This window comes from Sminthopsis crassicaudata, chromosome 3, assembly GCF_048593235.1.
Source record: "Sminthopsis crassicaudata isolate SCR6 chromosome 3, ASM4859323v1, whole genome shotgun sequence".
Lineage (NCBI taxonomy): Eukaryota > Metazoa > Chordata > Mammalia > Dasyuromorphia > Dasyuridae > Sminthopsis > Sminthopsis crassicaudata.
The window spans coordinates 569,451,680-569,467,189 of NC_133619.1; the positions used below are offsets into that span (position 1 = coordinate 569,451,680).

At 37.4% G+C, this 15,510-nt stretch overlaps 1 protein-coding gene across 6 annotated transcripts in view; it reads right to left on the reverse strand.

The window, feature by feature from the left end:
• The window catches only part of ATP7B (ATPase copper transporting beta), a 115,813-nt gene that overhangs the window by 5,419 nt on the left and 94,884 nt on the right, over positions 1 to 15,510 (reverse strand). For all 6 annotated transcript variants that reach the window (XM_074304797.1, XM_074304799.1, XM_074304795.1 and 3 more), the window contains 3 exons: positions 3,112 to 3,254; positions 1,829 to 2,032; positions 1,594 to 1,711 (listed from right to left, as the gene is read on the reverse strand). In XM_074304797.1, coding sequence (XP_074160898.1) covers positions 1,594 to 1,711; positions 1,829 to 2,032; positions 3,112 to 3,254 — 465 coding nt within the window. The remainder of the gene's footprint in view (positions 1 to 1,593; positions 1,712 to 1,828; positions 2,033 to 3,111; positions 3,255 to 15,510) is intronic.

The following is a 15,510-nucleotide window of genomic DNA, read 5'->3' on the forward strand; positions in this document are numbered from 1 at the left end:
GTCTTTTTAGAATATAAGCTCCTTGAGGGCAGGCTCCTTTGTGAACTTGTGCCCATAATTTCTAGTGCATAGTAGGCATTCAAGAAATGCTACCTTAGCTGCATAGAAAGGCTGCTCCCCACTAGAAGGTTACTCAGCAGGTAATGAATTTTTTCAAGAAGAAATTTAAGAAGTCTCTAAGGGGTTGAGGACAAATTATAATGGTGGAGGGAACTCATACTGATTAAATACCAGATCAAAGGCATATTTAAAGATCAGTTTTCATCCAAGGACATCAAATCATTTTGATTTAACAGAAACAAGGGGCTTGGTCCTGACATGGTACAGATGGGGAAATCAAGACAGGTGAAATGAACCGGCCACACAAGTGCCTGGCTCTTTATCAGACAAAAGCACCAGAAATGAAAGCAAGCCTTGAACTGTAACTCTGAGAGTAGGGAATGGTTCTACTGCCCCATTGAACAAAAAATGAATGCTGGCAAGAGCACTAATCCCTGTTATGTGAGCCACCTATAATTACAAAAAGAGAGAGACACTAAAGATGAAAAAGTCATTTTCAGAGATTTCACTCTTTTTCTCAACTGCAGCAATTCTCTACATTAGAAATTCCAGTTCTATTCTTCAGTGTCCTCATCAATAAAAGGGATATAATATTAACATACATCTCTAACCGAAAGAATGCTTTGCAAACCATAAAGTATAATGTAAATGCTCTCTATATGAATACTAGTTCGATATAAACACTAGACTCTAAAAGTTTCAGATGGAGGGAGTAAAGAAGGAAAGAGATGCTTAAGTTAGCTGTTACAAACTTTAAACACAAGGATTTATCTTGGTGAGTTCTAAAGGGACACCTGAATCTTTAGAATAAGATGGATATGAGAGAGATGGAGAAGAGTCTTGCTACAGGGAGACAGAAGCTGGGCAAATGAGGACACACAGGCACTTTGAAACTTTGCAAAATGTGTGAATTCACCTGCCCAGCAGACATTCCCTCTGGGGACATAGATCACAGCTCCCCCATATGATATCATGTGCAAAAAGCTGGAGTTGGAAGCTGGTTATGGGTTCTAGTTCTGAAACTTAGCTGTCTTTCCCTGTTTCCACATTTGCAAAAAAAAAAAAAATGGAGCTAATATTTACCCTATTTTAAAATGAGTCAAGTGCTTCATAAATCTTAAAAGTTCTATAAAAATGCCAGCTATTATATTATCTGACATACTAAAGGCCTTTCTCATGAGATCACTGAGATTGTGTGGTTCTTTCTTTCACACCCCCTGCCCTGGGAAAGTAAGATGTCCCTCCAATTTTCATGGGAATAGAGGTAGACACTGCTCATTTTTTTTGGTTACAATATCCCATGATCCTGTTGTTATCTTGAGTTTTCTGCCTCAGGAAACCCTATTTTCCCCTTGGTGGATAGATCTAAGAAAAGTGTTTCCTATCTGTCTCCCCAAAGCAGACAGAGCAATGTGTGATATAGACAGCTAACTATCTCTAGCTAATAAAAAAATTAAACCAGTAAGTTCCTTTACTCTTTCTTCTCCAGGAGCCAACATCTTTGTAACAAAACAATTGCAAATCACCACCTACCTGCTGCGATGGGTATCCCAATTAGGTTATAAATCAAGGCCAAGACCAGGTTTATCCGTATTCTCCGGACAGTCCTCTTGGAAAGATGAATGCTAGCAACCACATCTAGCAAATCGTTCTGAAACACAGGAGCACACTGACTCAGGAAGCCATTCTCCCTGACCATAGCCTCCTCCCTTCCCACTGGCTTCCCTAAGTTAGGAAATAAAATGAGGGAAGATGGATCCAAGCTCACCCTAATCAGGACGACATCGGCAGCTTCGATAGCCACGTCTGTCCCCGTGCCGATGGCAATGCCGACATCGGCCCTCGCCAAGGCTGGAGAGTCATTCACTCCATCTCCTACCATGGCCACTTTCTTCCCTTGATTTTGAAGCTCCTGGACCTTGGCAACCTTGTGAGAGGGGAGGACCTCTGCAAACACTTTGTTAATGCCCACCTGAAGAGCAAAGAAAATTACAATGTGGTATCGCAAGGACAACTGCCTGCAGGAGCCCAGGGCTTTCATTCTTTCCTCTTGCACCAAGAACCCAAGTTCTGAAAAAGGGTCATCAGAAGAGATGAGAGAAAGAATAGAACAGGGTCACTGTACCTTGGCCACCTATCTCTCTAGTCTAGGAGGACTTAGAGAACAGATTGTCCAGAAAGGCAATATGGTACAATGGAAAGAGAGCTGGACCATGGGGAACTCCTCTTTTTTCATCTTTAAAATAATAATAATAATATAATAAAATTAATAATATCCCATTACATTTGCATACCTTAGTTTTAGAAGCCATTTTCCAATCAATAAGTATCTTTTACTTCTAATTTTTTTTTTTGCTACCACAGATAGTGCTACAAATAATTTGTCATTAATCAGATTTTTGTTTCTGCCTTTGATTTCTTAGGGATATATGCTTTTCAGTGCAATAATGAAGCTAAAGAGGACAGTTTAATCACTTGCTTAATTACAAAATTAAATCCAGAACTGTGAGACCCTTTCAAGACTAATCACATAGCCAGTGAGTGGTAGAAATAGCATTCAAACCCAGGGGTCTTGTTCCCTTGCTTTGCCATTCAGAAGAAACTCAAATTCTCTATTATTTGGGTAGGGATTCAAGAAAAGATGCCAAGCCAGAAAAATGTATTCTTTTGATATGTTACTTGTTCTTTTTTTTAATCTTTTTTTTATGCAAATGAGGACACATACAGAAAAGATTGAGTTGCTTTTCACTCCAAGGTCAGACTGGTTGTATCAATGAAGACCAATATAGAACAGGCAAAATCATGGGATACCTAGAAACAGTTCCAGCTTTACAATCCTGACCCTGAGTTCAAGTGCCACTTCTGACATTTATTCTGTCAGTGCTGAAAATGCAGATGACGAAACTTAACTTCCTCCCAAGAAGGGCATCCTGCCTGCCTCTGAAGCTCCCCCAAAACTGAATCCGAGGCTATTGTGACACATGGGGACTAAGGGAGCTGGCCACAGAAATCCTTGGCCCCCCAACCAAACCAATCCAGCCCTAAGCACACCTGTGTGGCGATGGCTTTTGCAGTTTTCCTGTTGTCCCCAGTTATCAGAACGACATCCACACCCATACTTTTAAGGGTATGGACAGCCAATGCTGCCTCCTGCTTGACAGAATCTGCTATGGCCACCATCCCACAGAGCACACCTGGGAAGAAAATTGCCTTAGTTAAATAATCATAAAAATAAAGCAAAAAAAAGCAGGGGAGGAAAAAAATGGGCTGGTAATCTCTAAAGAATACAGAGGTAGATATCTCCAAAGTTTTAGTGTCCTTTTGAGCTTTGATAGCTTTTGAAGAGTTGTTCAAACAGTTTTTAATAATCTTAAGTCTTGGGAGCATCTTGAATTGTTCTAGAAGTAGATTTTACATGATTATTTTGTGAGTGAAAATGGCATTTATCAAGTGTGACTAATACTCTGGGGTTCAGATTTGGACAAAAATATTGCCCATATCTGCCAGGCTATAGGGGGCTCCCTTCTCTATCCAAAGATATTTCTCTTCTATCAAAAAAAGTAACAAGCAACAATCAAACAATCAGTAAACATTAATTAAGTATCTTCTATGTGCCAGAAATACTTAACAACTGGCTCAGGAGTACATGTGGAATGTATATAGAACACACTTTTAAGTTTAATTCTGCATTACTAAAACTTTCTCCATCACTTTCTTAAGCTTAGATAATCAACAGAACAATAAATCAAGTTCTGATTTGTAGTGTCTCCTGATTTCCAATAACTGAAAATTTAACAATTGGTCCTCATAAGTCAGTGTGAACGGCACTCCTGGATTTGACCCACTTAAAGTATGTAACCCTCTAGCCTGAGCAGCCCAAAGCACTTGATGGGAAAGAAATGGAAAACAGTCAAGGAATTTATAATCCAATGGAAAAGAAAATATGCAAATATACATAGAAACATGCTATAAACCAGATAAACAGGAAAAAAAATGAATATAGAGAGGGCACTAGAATTAAGGAAAAGTTTCCTGTAAAAGAGAATTTTAGTTGGGAGTTAAAGGCAATAAAGGAAGTCACTAGAGAGAATGGAGAAGAGAATATTTCACAAATGGAATATTTTCACTCCACATGCACCAACTTATTCATTTATACATTCCTCACACAGAAAATGGAAACTAAAGAGAAGAACCTCAAAGAAAAATTCTCATAAGGTGGTTCCAGGGAAAGTTTTGTAAAAAGGAAAAACCGGGAGATGGCAATGAGAAAGAGAAAGAATCTTTTTCTTAAAGCTTTGAAAGAAAAAAAAAAAAAGGGATAGATTATAATTTCCTAAATTTTAGGTATGTGGTACAACTTACTTTATAAAATACAGATGTTCCTTCAGCATTTTGCAAAAATCAATTTCTATAAACTTAATCATTAAATGTCCTATGGTATCTTACTATTTAAAGGATTTTTTTTCAGTAAACATCTTTTAGAAGCAAAAGATTTTTATTTTATGAATCTAAGTCTTCATATATTGGGTTCTTTTGAAACAATTTTAGTGCACAAAAAGACAGGATATGATTATACTATGGTACCAATTTATAGAAGCTGGGAATTATCAAATGAAGGAAAAAAGTAGAAATCAGAGGACTAAAAATAGGATGGCCAACGTTTTTGAAATAGAAATTTGACTATGGCAAAGGAAATAAAATTAATCTTGCAGAATATAAAAATATTATAGATATGGTTTAACTATATTTATACTTATAGTATAACTGTATTTCAGTAAAATATTTGAATAAGTATTTCTCCCTCACTCCTAAAACTGTAGGTCGTGACCCCAAATCAGATCTTGTAACTAAACATGGGGGTTGCAAAATTATGACTTATTATCAGTAAATGTATGATTTGCATACCTAGTTTATATAGGCATAGACCTATATTCCTGGCATCATAAAAAAATTTCTCAGGTGAAAAGAGGTCACAAGTGGAAAAAGTTTAAGCCTGGCACTAGCCAGCAGTACTATTTAGAATTGACTAAATGATCACACCCAAAGAGTAGTTAGTTACTAAGGCTATGGTGAGAATAGGCAGAAAGATAGGAGGAAGTAAAGAGTGAAATTCCCCATTTTGGCCAAATGCAGAAAAATGTACTGTTGAAAAATCAGGAAGAAAGGCACTAAGACTAAAAAATATATATATATATTATAAATATAAGATATATACAATTGGTTATCACAAGTCAATGTAAGCAGCACTCCTGAATTTGACCCATTTAAAGTATTGGCCTAGCCTGAGCAGTATTAAAATCTTTTTTTTTAATTTAAAAAATTTTTATTTCCCCCAGTTACATGTAGAAATATTTTTTGATCATATATGTACATTAATTTTTATTTTAAAATATTTCCTTATGAATCACAATGGGAAAGAAAAATCAGGAAAAAAGGGAAAAACCACGAGAGAATTTTTAAAAAGACAGAAAAAAGAGAAAAGAAAAGTGAACACTGGTGTTGAATTTATATTCAGTCTCCATAGTTCTCTTTCTGGAAGCAGATGGCATTCTCTATCCAAAGTTTATTGGGGTTTCTTTGGATCACTGAACTGTTGAGAAGGACCAAGTCCATTATAGTTGTTGATTATTGCACAATCCTGTTATTGCTGTACACAATGTTTTCCTGATTTTGCTTGTTTCACTCAGCATTAGTTCATATAAAACTTTCCAGGCCTTTCTAAAATCAGCACGTTCATCATTTTTTATACAACAATAATATTCCATTATTTTCATATTGCATAACTCATTCAGCCACTCCCCAGTTGATGGGCATGTACTCATTTTTCAATTTTTTGCCACCACAAAAAGAGCTGCTGTAAACATTTTTGCACATGTTGGTCTTTTTTCCCTCTGTTATGTTTTTTTTAGGGATACAGGCCCAGTAATGAAACTGCTGAATCAAAGGGTATACACATTTTCATAGCGCTTTGGGCATAGTTCCAAATTGCTCTCCAGAATCATATCACAACTCCACCAACTATGCATTAGTGTCCCAGTTTTCCCACATTTCTCCTCCAACATTTATCATTATCTTTTCTGCTCATCTTAGCCCATCTGAGAAGTGTGAAGTGATACCTCAGAGTTGCTTTAATTAGTATTTCTCTAATCAATAGTGATTTAGAGGCATTTTTTACATATGATGTAGATCAGTTCTAAAATCTTTAAAGGACAAAGCATTCAAAAAATCTAATGAAAGTAGAAGTAAAATACTAAAAAGCACAGGAATAAATACACACTCTCCATTTAAACCAAAAACTAGCATTATACACAATGAGGATAATCTAGAGTCCTTTTCCAATAAGAAAAGGAGAAAAGCAGGGATGTCCATTTTTAAAAACAAAGTTTTAGAATCAGCAGGATGATTTCAGAGAGACTTATATGAACTGATACTGAGTGAAGTGAGTAGAACCAAGAGAACATTATACATGGCAATAACAAGATTATACAATGATCAGTTCTGATGGATATGGCTCTTTTCATCAGCATCCCAATAGACTGGGGATGGAGAGAGCCATTGCATCCAGGGAGAGAACTGTAGGGGCTGAGTGTGGATCACAATATAGTATTTTCATCTTTGTTGTTGTTTGCTTGTTGTTTTTTCTTTTCTATCTGATTTTTCATGTGCAGCATGATGATTGTGGAAGTGTATAGAGTAATTGTGCATGTTTGACATATGTTGGATTGCTTGCTATCATGGGGAGGAGATGGAAGAGAGAAAGGAAAGGAGAAAAAATATGAAATGCAGGGGTTTGCAGGGGTAAATGTTGAGGGCTCTGTTTGCATGTATTTTGAAAGTAAAAAAAAACTTATTATTCTAAAAAAAATAAAAAGAAAAAAGAAAGTTTTTGTGAGGATTGAATTAGCACCCTAGATGCCTTAGCATCAGCCAGAGTCAGGATAATCAAATGTTGTTGGTCTTTATTCTTAGTGTTTAGAGGTAGAAGTCAAGGGAATGGACTCAGGATCTCCATAACCTTGTTTCTCCTCCTCTACCACCAAAGTGACTGTGGCTTGTTTTACTCCACCCCCTAATCCCTCCTACAATTATCTGTATACACTAAAAGATGGAGCCAGCACAGAATAGTGAGAAGAGCCATTTTCCAAGCATATGCTTATAGAGTATTGTCCAATAGTTAATTAGCCTTAAGTGTTCGCTTATCTGATTCCAGGGCATCAACTCAGAGTATCAGCACTTCACATCTCCCACTTTCTTTGATTTTAGAACACAGGTGGTCACACCCTCCCTGACTTCTCAGGAAAGGAGGTGAAAGCACTAAAAAGGAGATGATCATGCCCTCCCTGACTTCTCAGGAAGAGAGATGAAAAGCACCAAAGGGAAGTGGGGATTACTAGCAGGTTTCTGGGCTGAGGGGTCTTCCTAGAAACAGGTATGCACAAACCCATCAGCATGGGAGGTATTACACAAGCACATAGCAATAACGCACAGGCTATTAGTGATGACTCTCCCCACAGCCAGGGCAGGCCCAATGTGGTGTAACAAACATGAATTGTACATGCAAGTAGTGATATAACAAACGATATAAATCAACATGGTCTTATAAAGGATTTCCAGAAGTCCTAGAAGGAGGGTATGTAAAGTCAGTCACACATACACCTTCTTCAGCAGCCAAGAGATCATCCAAAACCAATCTATTGTCCATTGCTTCATGTATCAGGGAATCCAATGATCCCCGCAAGTTTTTGAAATCCTGCAATAGTCATGTCTCAGAGAATCCAATGATTTCTGCAGATTTTGAAGTCTTGCAACAGTCTTGTTTCTCAGAGAAGGCAATGATTCCTGAGAGTTTTCAAGTCCAACAATTTTTGATGTCCATGAGTCAATTGCCATAACTGCCAGTGGTGGGCACAGTCAGTGACAGAACCACCCGTTGTTTCTTGGGTCTTCTCCTTCATTTCAAGGGTCTGCTCCATCTCTTTCTGATGGACATGGTGAATACAACTCGTTGGCACCCATCTGAGTCCTTCTCCATCTGGAGAAATACAAGCAAACCCTCTCCCCCAAGCAGTTAACCTATCTGGTCCCTTCCATTCACTACTTTCTGAGTCTCTCCACATCACCTGGAAATTATCTAAAGATAGCGGAGCTGCTCGCACTGCCCTTCCAGTGGGTTATAAAACCTGTCTGCTGGCGCCAGTGCATCTTTGTCAAAGATCAAGAAGTTAATAGTACAAAGAGCTAGATTTAGAAGTTCTTTAGGGTTACCTGTGACTCCATCTTTCTTTTGTTTTTGGAGGAGTGTCTTAATGTCTCTGCTTCTCCTCTCTACTATTGCCTGAGGATTAAAGGGTATGCCAGTGGTGTGTAAAATCTGACACTGTGTACAGAAGTGTGCAAAATGTTTAGAAGTATATGCAGGTCCATTATCTGTTTTTTATTGCTTGTGGCACATCCATAATTGAAAATGCTTGTATAAAGAATTCAATGACTTCTCGGGCTATCTCTTTTGCTGCTGGTATTGCAAAAGTGAATCCTGAAAAGATCTCTACCACAACATGGATAAAAGATAGATGACCAAAAGATTTATAATGGGTCACATCCATTTGCCAAATTTCATTGGGTCTCAAACCATGAGGATTCTTCCCTGGAGGGAGCGTAGGAGTGTGGAAAGGAAGGCAAGCTGGACAGGCTTTTACTGTGCTCCTAGCTTCCTCTCTTATTATTCCAAATTGTAAATGTAAAGCTCGAGCAGCCTGATGATATTTAAAATGAGATTCTTGGGCTTCTTGAAATAAAGGAGTATTGGCCAACATAGTTAGAAGGCTATCTGCCTTTGAATTACCATCAAAAATAGGAGCTGGAAGTCCACTATGAGAGTGGATATACAAGATATAAATCTTACCTGGATCCTTTCTCACTTGCTCTTAAAGTTCCTTAAAGAGCTGATATATATATTGGAGGCTACAAATTTTATTTGGGCTGTGGCAATTCTTTGTACCACACTTACTGAGTAGGCCGAATCAGATATTATATTTATATCTTCTGGATAATAAGTAAGAGCTAGGATGATTGCATACAATTCATTCTGCTGAATGGACTGAAAAGGAGCTCTGACTACTCTTTATAGTTAAGTCACAAGAGTATACAGTGCAAATATTATGTTTGGATGCATCTGTAAAGATAGTTGGTCCTTTAAGAGGAACTTTAGAAATCTTTTCTTCAAGAATCCATCGCCAATTATGTAAGAGTCTGGTTATCTTTAATGGAGACCCGTGTGTAAAATTTGGAGCCATGGCTAATAAAATTTGCCACTCTGGGATGGTTTCACAGCATACATTAACTTGTGCATTAGTATAAAAGGTGTATATCTTGTCAGTTCTTATCCCAGATAATTGTACTGCTCACTTAATGGCGTTTAATAAAATTCTAGCCACAAGCACTGGATAAGGAGTAAAGCTTTGTTCTGGTTGTGCTGGGAGGTTCACCCACTCTATCACACTGTCTCCTTGATGAAGGACTGCTGTGAGTGCCTCTTGTGTAGGAAAACCTGATATTTCCAAGGGTTTTTGAATGACTCTTTCAACCACATTGGATAAAGCCAGTTCAACTTCTCTCAAAGCCTGTTGAGCTTCTTTTGTAAGCTGGCATGGTGAATTTAAAGCACTGTCTCCCCTTAAAATGTCATATAATGGTTGCAATTGATAGGTAGTCAAGCCTAACACTGGACGCATCCATTGGATATCTCCTATCAATTTCTGGAAGTCATTTAAGGTGTTCAGCTTCTCTATTCTTAAGGAGAGTTTTTGTACTGTATACACCTTAGGGTATACTTCTTATCCTAAATATTGAAAAGGAGCATGTCTTTGAATTTTTTCTGGAGCTATGTGCAATTTGTAGTTCCTTAGTGTGTCTATGGTTTTTTGTAGACATGCTTCTAACATTTGTTCCTAAGGTGCACATCCCAATATATCATCCATGTAATGAATAATATTACTTTTGGAAATGCTTTTCTTTCTGGAGTAAGAGCAGCAGCATTTGACATATAGTAGGGCTGTTTTTCATTCCCTGTGGCAAAACTGTCCATTCATATCTTTTATAAGGCTCAGCTAAGTTAACACTGTTAACACTGAAAAGACAAATCTTTTCATATGCTCCATATCTAGAGGGACAGAATAGAAACAATCCTTAATGTCTATAACCCAAAGAGGCCATTCTCCTGGCAACTGAGTAGGAGATGAAAGTCCAGACTGGAGTTCCCGTAGTTTCCATCTGTTCATTTACCTTTCTTAAATCAGTCAACATCCTCCATTTTCCAGATTTCTTTCTTACAACAAATACAGGAGCATTCCAAGGACTTAGATAAGTAAGTATCCTTGGTCAAGTTGTTCCTGTACTATATCTAATAAGGCCTGATTTTTTATTTTTGGCTAAGGGTCACTGTTCTATCCATCCTGGTGTATCAGTTTTCCATTGCATAGGAACAGGTGAAAGTTTAGGCAGGCCTTCAACAGCAGGCCTGACTAAATAACCGAAGTACTCATTTTTAATCCTAATTGTTGTAAAATGTCTCTTCCCAACAGATTGATGGAGATTTTTCAACTATAAAAGGAGTAAAAATTCCTGTTTCGCCTTCAAAAGTCCATCTCAAAGGGGTAGTACTAACTTCAGCTACTACTGATCCTCCTATACCAGACAAGTGTCTGCCTTAATCTTTGGCCAATGACTAGGCCAGATGGCACCTCTAATGACTGTATGATCTGTACCAGTGACTACCAATTCTTCTAATGGTATGCCATTTATATAGTGAGTATAGGTTGGTCAGCTGTCAAAGCTGCTGTCCAGTATATTCCTGGATTTTGTTGCTTGGAGTCAGAATCTGGGTGACTATCACCAGATTGCCTATTAGGAGTCTATATCAGTAAACTTGATGTTACTATTCTCCTGGTTGATAAGTTACACATTGTCCTACCTGTATTAGTGACTGGAATTATTATCTACACATTTCCCAGTTTCCCATATCAGTGTATAGATGGACCCTGTTTTGTAAGTACTCTCAGGGGGTGAAATGGTCAAGGCTACTGTGCCTGGAGGCAAGGGATCCATAGGCTGGAGGAGAACAGATTTCACTTGTCCAGGAGGTATCTCAGTTGTCCCAGCTACATACAACTCTGTTCTCCCCAACTGTAATTCCTTTCTCCCATCAGAATGTTTCCTGTCTAATTGGTCATGTCTGGGTACTGAACTTCTAGATACTCTCTGGGTATAGCATGTGCTGCCATCATGCCCCAACTATTTTTGGCCTTGGGCCCTGGGGCTGGGCCCCTCATCCTGTTTTCCTGAATCAGTCTACATTATGATACCCAATGGAAGCCTCTGTTATATTTTGGACATGGGGTATTGGGTCTTGTTCTCCTACCCTATTTTCTCACTCTGTCTCTATGCCAACATTGAGCTTTCAGATGCCCTACTTTACCACATCGAAAGCATTGACAAGTCTCTCTGGAAGTCCCTTGCCAAAAGGGATCCTGTCTTCCCATGTTCAGATCTTGGGAAGTCTGCATCATAGCCTGGCCCACTGTGGCATAGCGTCTTGTGATCTCCTCTAAAGGAGCATCCTTGCTTAGTCCTAGTATAATTCTTCTGCAAACCTCATTAGCATTTTCTTTAGCAAGTTGCCTAATCATAATGTCTGTTACTGCATTTTCACCATTAGTTTGTATGACAACTGTCTGCAAACGTCCCACAAAATCAGCAAAGGATTCATTTGGCCCTTGTGCAATTTTTGTGAAGGTTTCACCCTTGTCATTTTTACCGGGGAGAAAAGCCCATGCTTTGATAGCAGCAGCAGCAATTTGCTCAAATGCTGCTATGGGGTAATTAATCTGTACTGAAATGTCTGCATAAGAACCTACACCTGTTAGTTGGTCATAGGTGATTGGAGGATTAACTCCACTTTGACTATTTTGTTGGGCTTGTATCCTACAGAGCTCACTATATTTGGAAAGCCACAACAAGTTTTGTCCAGGTTCTAAGCATGTCCTTGTTATAGATTTCCAGTCCCTAGGGGTTAAGACTTCATAAGCCAAATTCTGTAATAACATCTTAACATAAGCTGATGTAGCTCCATAAACCTTTTTCAGGTCTTTGAGGATTTCTATATCAAAAGGAGTGTGTCTTCTACTCTCTGAACCTGAAGAGTTAAACTGTTGAATCACAGGATACATTCCTATTTTCAAATCATCTGTATTCTGCTCTTCTTATGTGGCTTTTAAGTACTGCTTTTTGCAATCTACTCATAGGATGGAATGATTGCTGGAGGTGGGGGAGGTGCTGGTGGTATCATTGCCCCTCCTACTCCTCCTCTTCCCTCCATCTGGGAAGGTGGAGTTGATGGGGGCAAGTCAATAATCTGCTCCCTAGGTGGGATTGAAGCTGTCTTGTGAGATTGAGAATCACCACACCCTTGAACCTCACTTAACTCTTAATGCCCTCTTGTGATATTGCCATTAACCTGTCCTTGTCTTCCTCTTTTTCCTCACACTTCCTCAACTGGCTGTTCTTAAAACTTTTCTTTTTTCTATAACTTACAGGATTCTTTAAGACAAATTGTATTATGTTATATATATATAGAATGTTTCCTTGGGAATTAATCAGAACCTTTATCATTGCTGTATTCACATAGTTGATTTCCTACTAGTTTCCAATTATCTGTCCCTATATCTTTTTCCTTTAAGAACTAAGGGGACATGCATTCTAGCCATTTGCTCTCAAGTTATAATTAAGCCTTGTTCCTTGATCAACTTAAATATGCTTTCTATAGCAGGGGCCGAGGTGGGGGTGGGGCTGGGGGAGAATCTTTTCCTAACATATGCCCCATTTCAGCTAGAAAAGGTTACTAGTTTAGCCTTTAACAAAGTAAGTTTCCTGTTTGTCTATTAAAATACTCACCCTATTTCCTGGTCACTGGGGACTTCTTCGGTGAAATTAGGGTCCGTGATCCACACATTGGGGACTGGGTTAGCATCCTGAATACCTTAGAATCAGCTGGAGTCAGGATAAGCAAAAGTCCTTGGTCTTTAGGGGTAGAAGTCAAGGGAATGGCCACAGGATCTCCACGACCTTCCTTCTCCTCCTCCAAAGTAACTCTGGCTTGTCTTACTCTACCCCCTAATTCCTCCTACAATTCTCTGTATACATCAAAAGATGGAGCCAGCACAGAATAGTGGGAAGGGCCATTTTCCAAACATAAACTAATAGAGTATTGTCCAATATTAGCCTTAAGTGCTCAGTTGTCTGAATCCAGTGCACCTACTCAAAGTTTCAGCCCTTTACAAGTTTTAGAAATGCAAACTATAACAAGAAAACAAGAAAAGAAAAACTAAGGGAACATAGGAAAGATGAAACAAAACGCTAGTTTTATAGTTAACATGAGAATCATAGAGAGATGATTAAAATTATTTAAATAATTCTGGCAAAGTTAAAGTATATAAAAATTCACTTCAATCATCAGTATTTCTGTATTTTACCAACAACATTCAAGAGAAATGGATAGGAAGGGAAATTCCATTTAAAATAATTACAGAATAATTACAAATAATTTATACAGAATGCATAAATACATGGGAGTCTACTTATCAAGTAGCATACAATAATTATATGATTTTAACTAAAAAAAACTTTATAGAGATAGACTTAAAGAACTGGAGAAATATTAATTGCTTATAGGTAGGCTGATCCAATATAATAAAAATGACATTACTTCCAAATTGATTTAACTTCTCAAACAACAAAAAACTATGTAGGGCTGGAGAGAAAAACAGTAATTTTATCTAAAATAAGAGTCTCAAGAAAATAATTTTTTAAAAAAAGTGGAAATGAAGGAGTTTTAGCAATAGCACATCTCAAACAGAGAGATAATAAATAAAATTATTTGGGACTACTTAAAATAGAAAGGTCAAATAGTAGAACAGATTAAGTACATGACAAGCAAAAGCAGACAAATAACTGTGGCATGGAGTGCAATAAATATTAATGGAGTAAGAGCTTATGCCATGTCATAATTTGAAAATTAGTCTGGCAGGAACTAATTTTGAAGTATACCAACATTTCACAGGGTACGCCAAGACAAATTCCAATCAGATATATGACAGACATAAAAGGTCATATAAAAACAAATTAGAAGAGCAAGGGAGGAATTTCGATTTATAACTATAAATGGAGGAAGAATTTATGACCAAACAAGGGATGGAGAAGACAAAATTTACAATTTTGATTATATAAAATAAAATAAAAATGACATAGAAAAGACCAGTAAAGTCAAAACTAGTAGGGAAATATTTACCTAGGGGGAAAAAAATCTTCACAATCAAGTTTCTTTTATAAATATCTCATTTTTGAGATGTATAAAGAATTGATTCAAATAAATAAAAACAAGAGCCATTCCTTAACTGATAAAGAATCAAAGGATACAAATAAGCAGTTTTCAAAGGATGAAATATCTAAGCTAGTAACAGGTATATGAAAAAATGTGCCAAATCATAGAGAAATGCAAATCAAAGCAACTCTCAAGTTTGCCATCAATTGGCAAAGATGCTTCCCCAAAATGTTGGAGAGTTAAACAAAACCATGCATAATTATGAATTACTTTGATGACTTGGGAAAGTGACTTAAAATTATGTTCAAAAAAATCAATAAACTATACATACCCTTTGACCAAGTAATATGACTGCTTGGACAAGTAAAGAAGGAAAAAAATCCACATGTACATAAGTTTTTGTCTAAACTACTATAAAGCAGTTAAAAACTGGAAACCCACTGATTGGGCAATAGTTGAAGAAATCATAGTATGTGAATGTAATGGAATAACACTGCAGTATGAGAAATATAAAATGTACAATTTAATAGAAATCCAGGAAGACTGAACTAATGCCGATGAAAGCAGACAGATGTTCTCATAGAACATATACAACTACCACAATGCTGTAAAAACAGACACGTTTTAAAGACTTAAGAACTCTGATCAACACAGTGAAAATCTTGATTCCAAAAGACTTTGCTAAAGCATGTTATCCACCTCATAACAGAGAGGTGATGGACCTAGGGTATAGAATGAGATTAATTTTTGGACATGATCAATGGGGGAATTTGTTTTACTCAATTATACATATTTGTTACAAGTGGTTTTTGTTTGTTTTTCAATTGGCAGAAGGTCAGGGAAAAAGAAAATAAATGCTTATTAATTGAAAATTAAGTAAAAGTTCAAAATAATAATACATTTTTGGCACTAATGCTTTTTAAAAATGACACACTAAATATGCTAGGCTAAAGCTTTATACTGCTTGAATTAAACAGATTCCTAACAACCAAAACATTCACATCTCACCTGGGGGGAGAAGGGCAGTTTCCAAGATCAGTCAGGGAATGATTTTATTGGCAGGGATGGGAATGCAT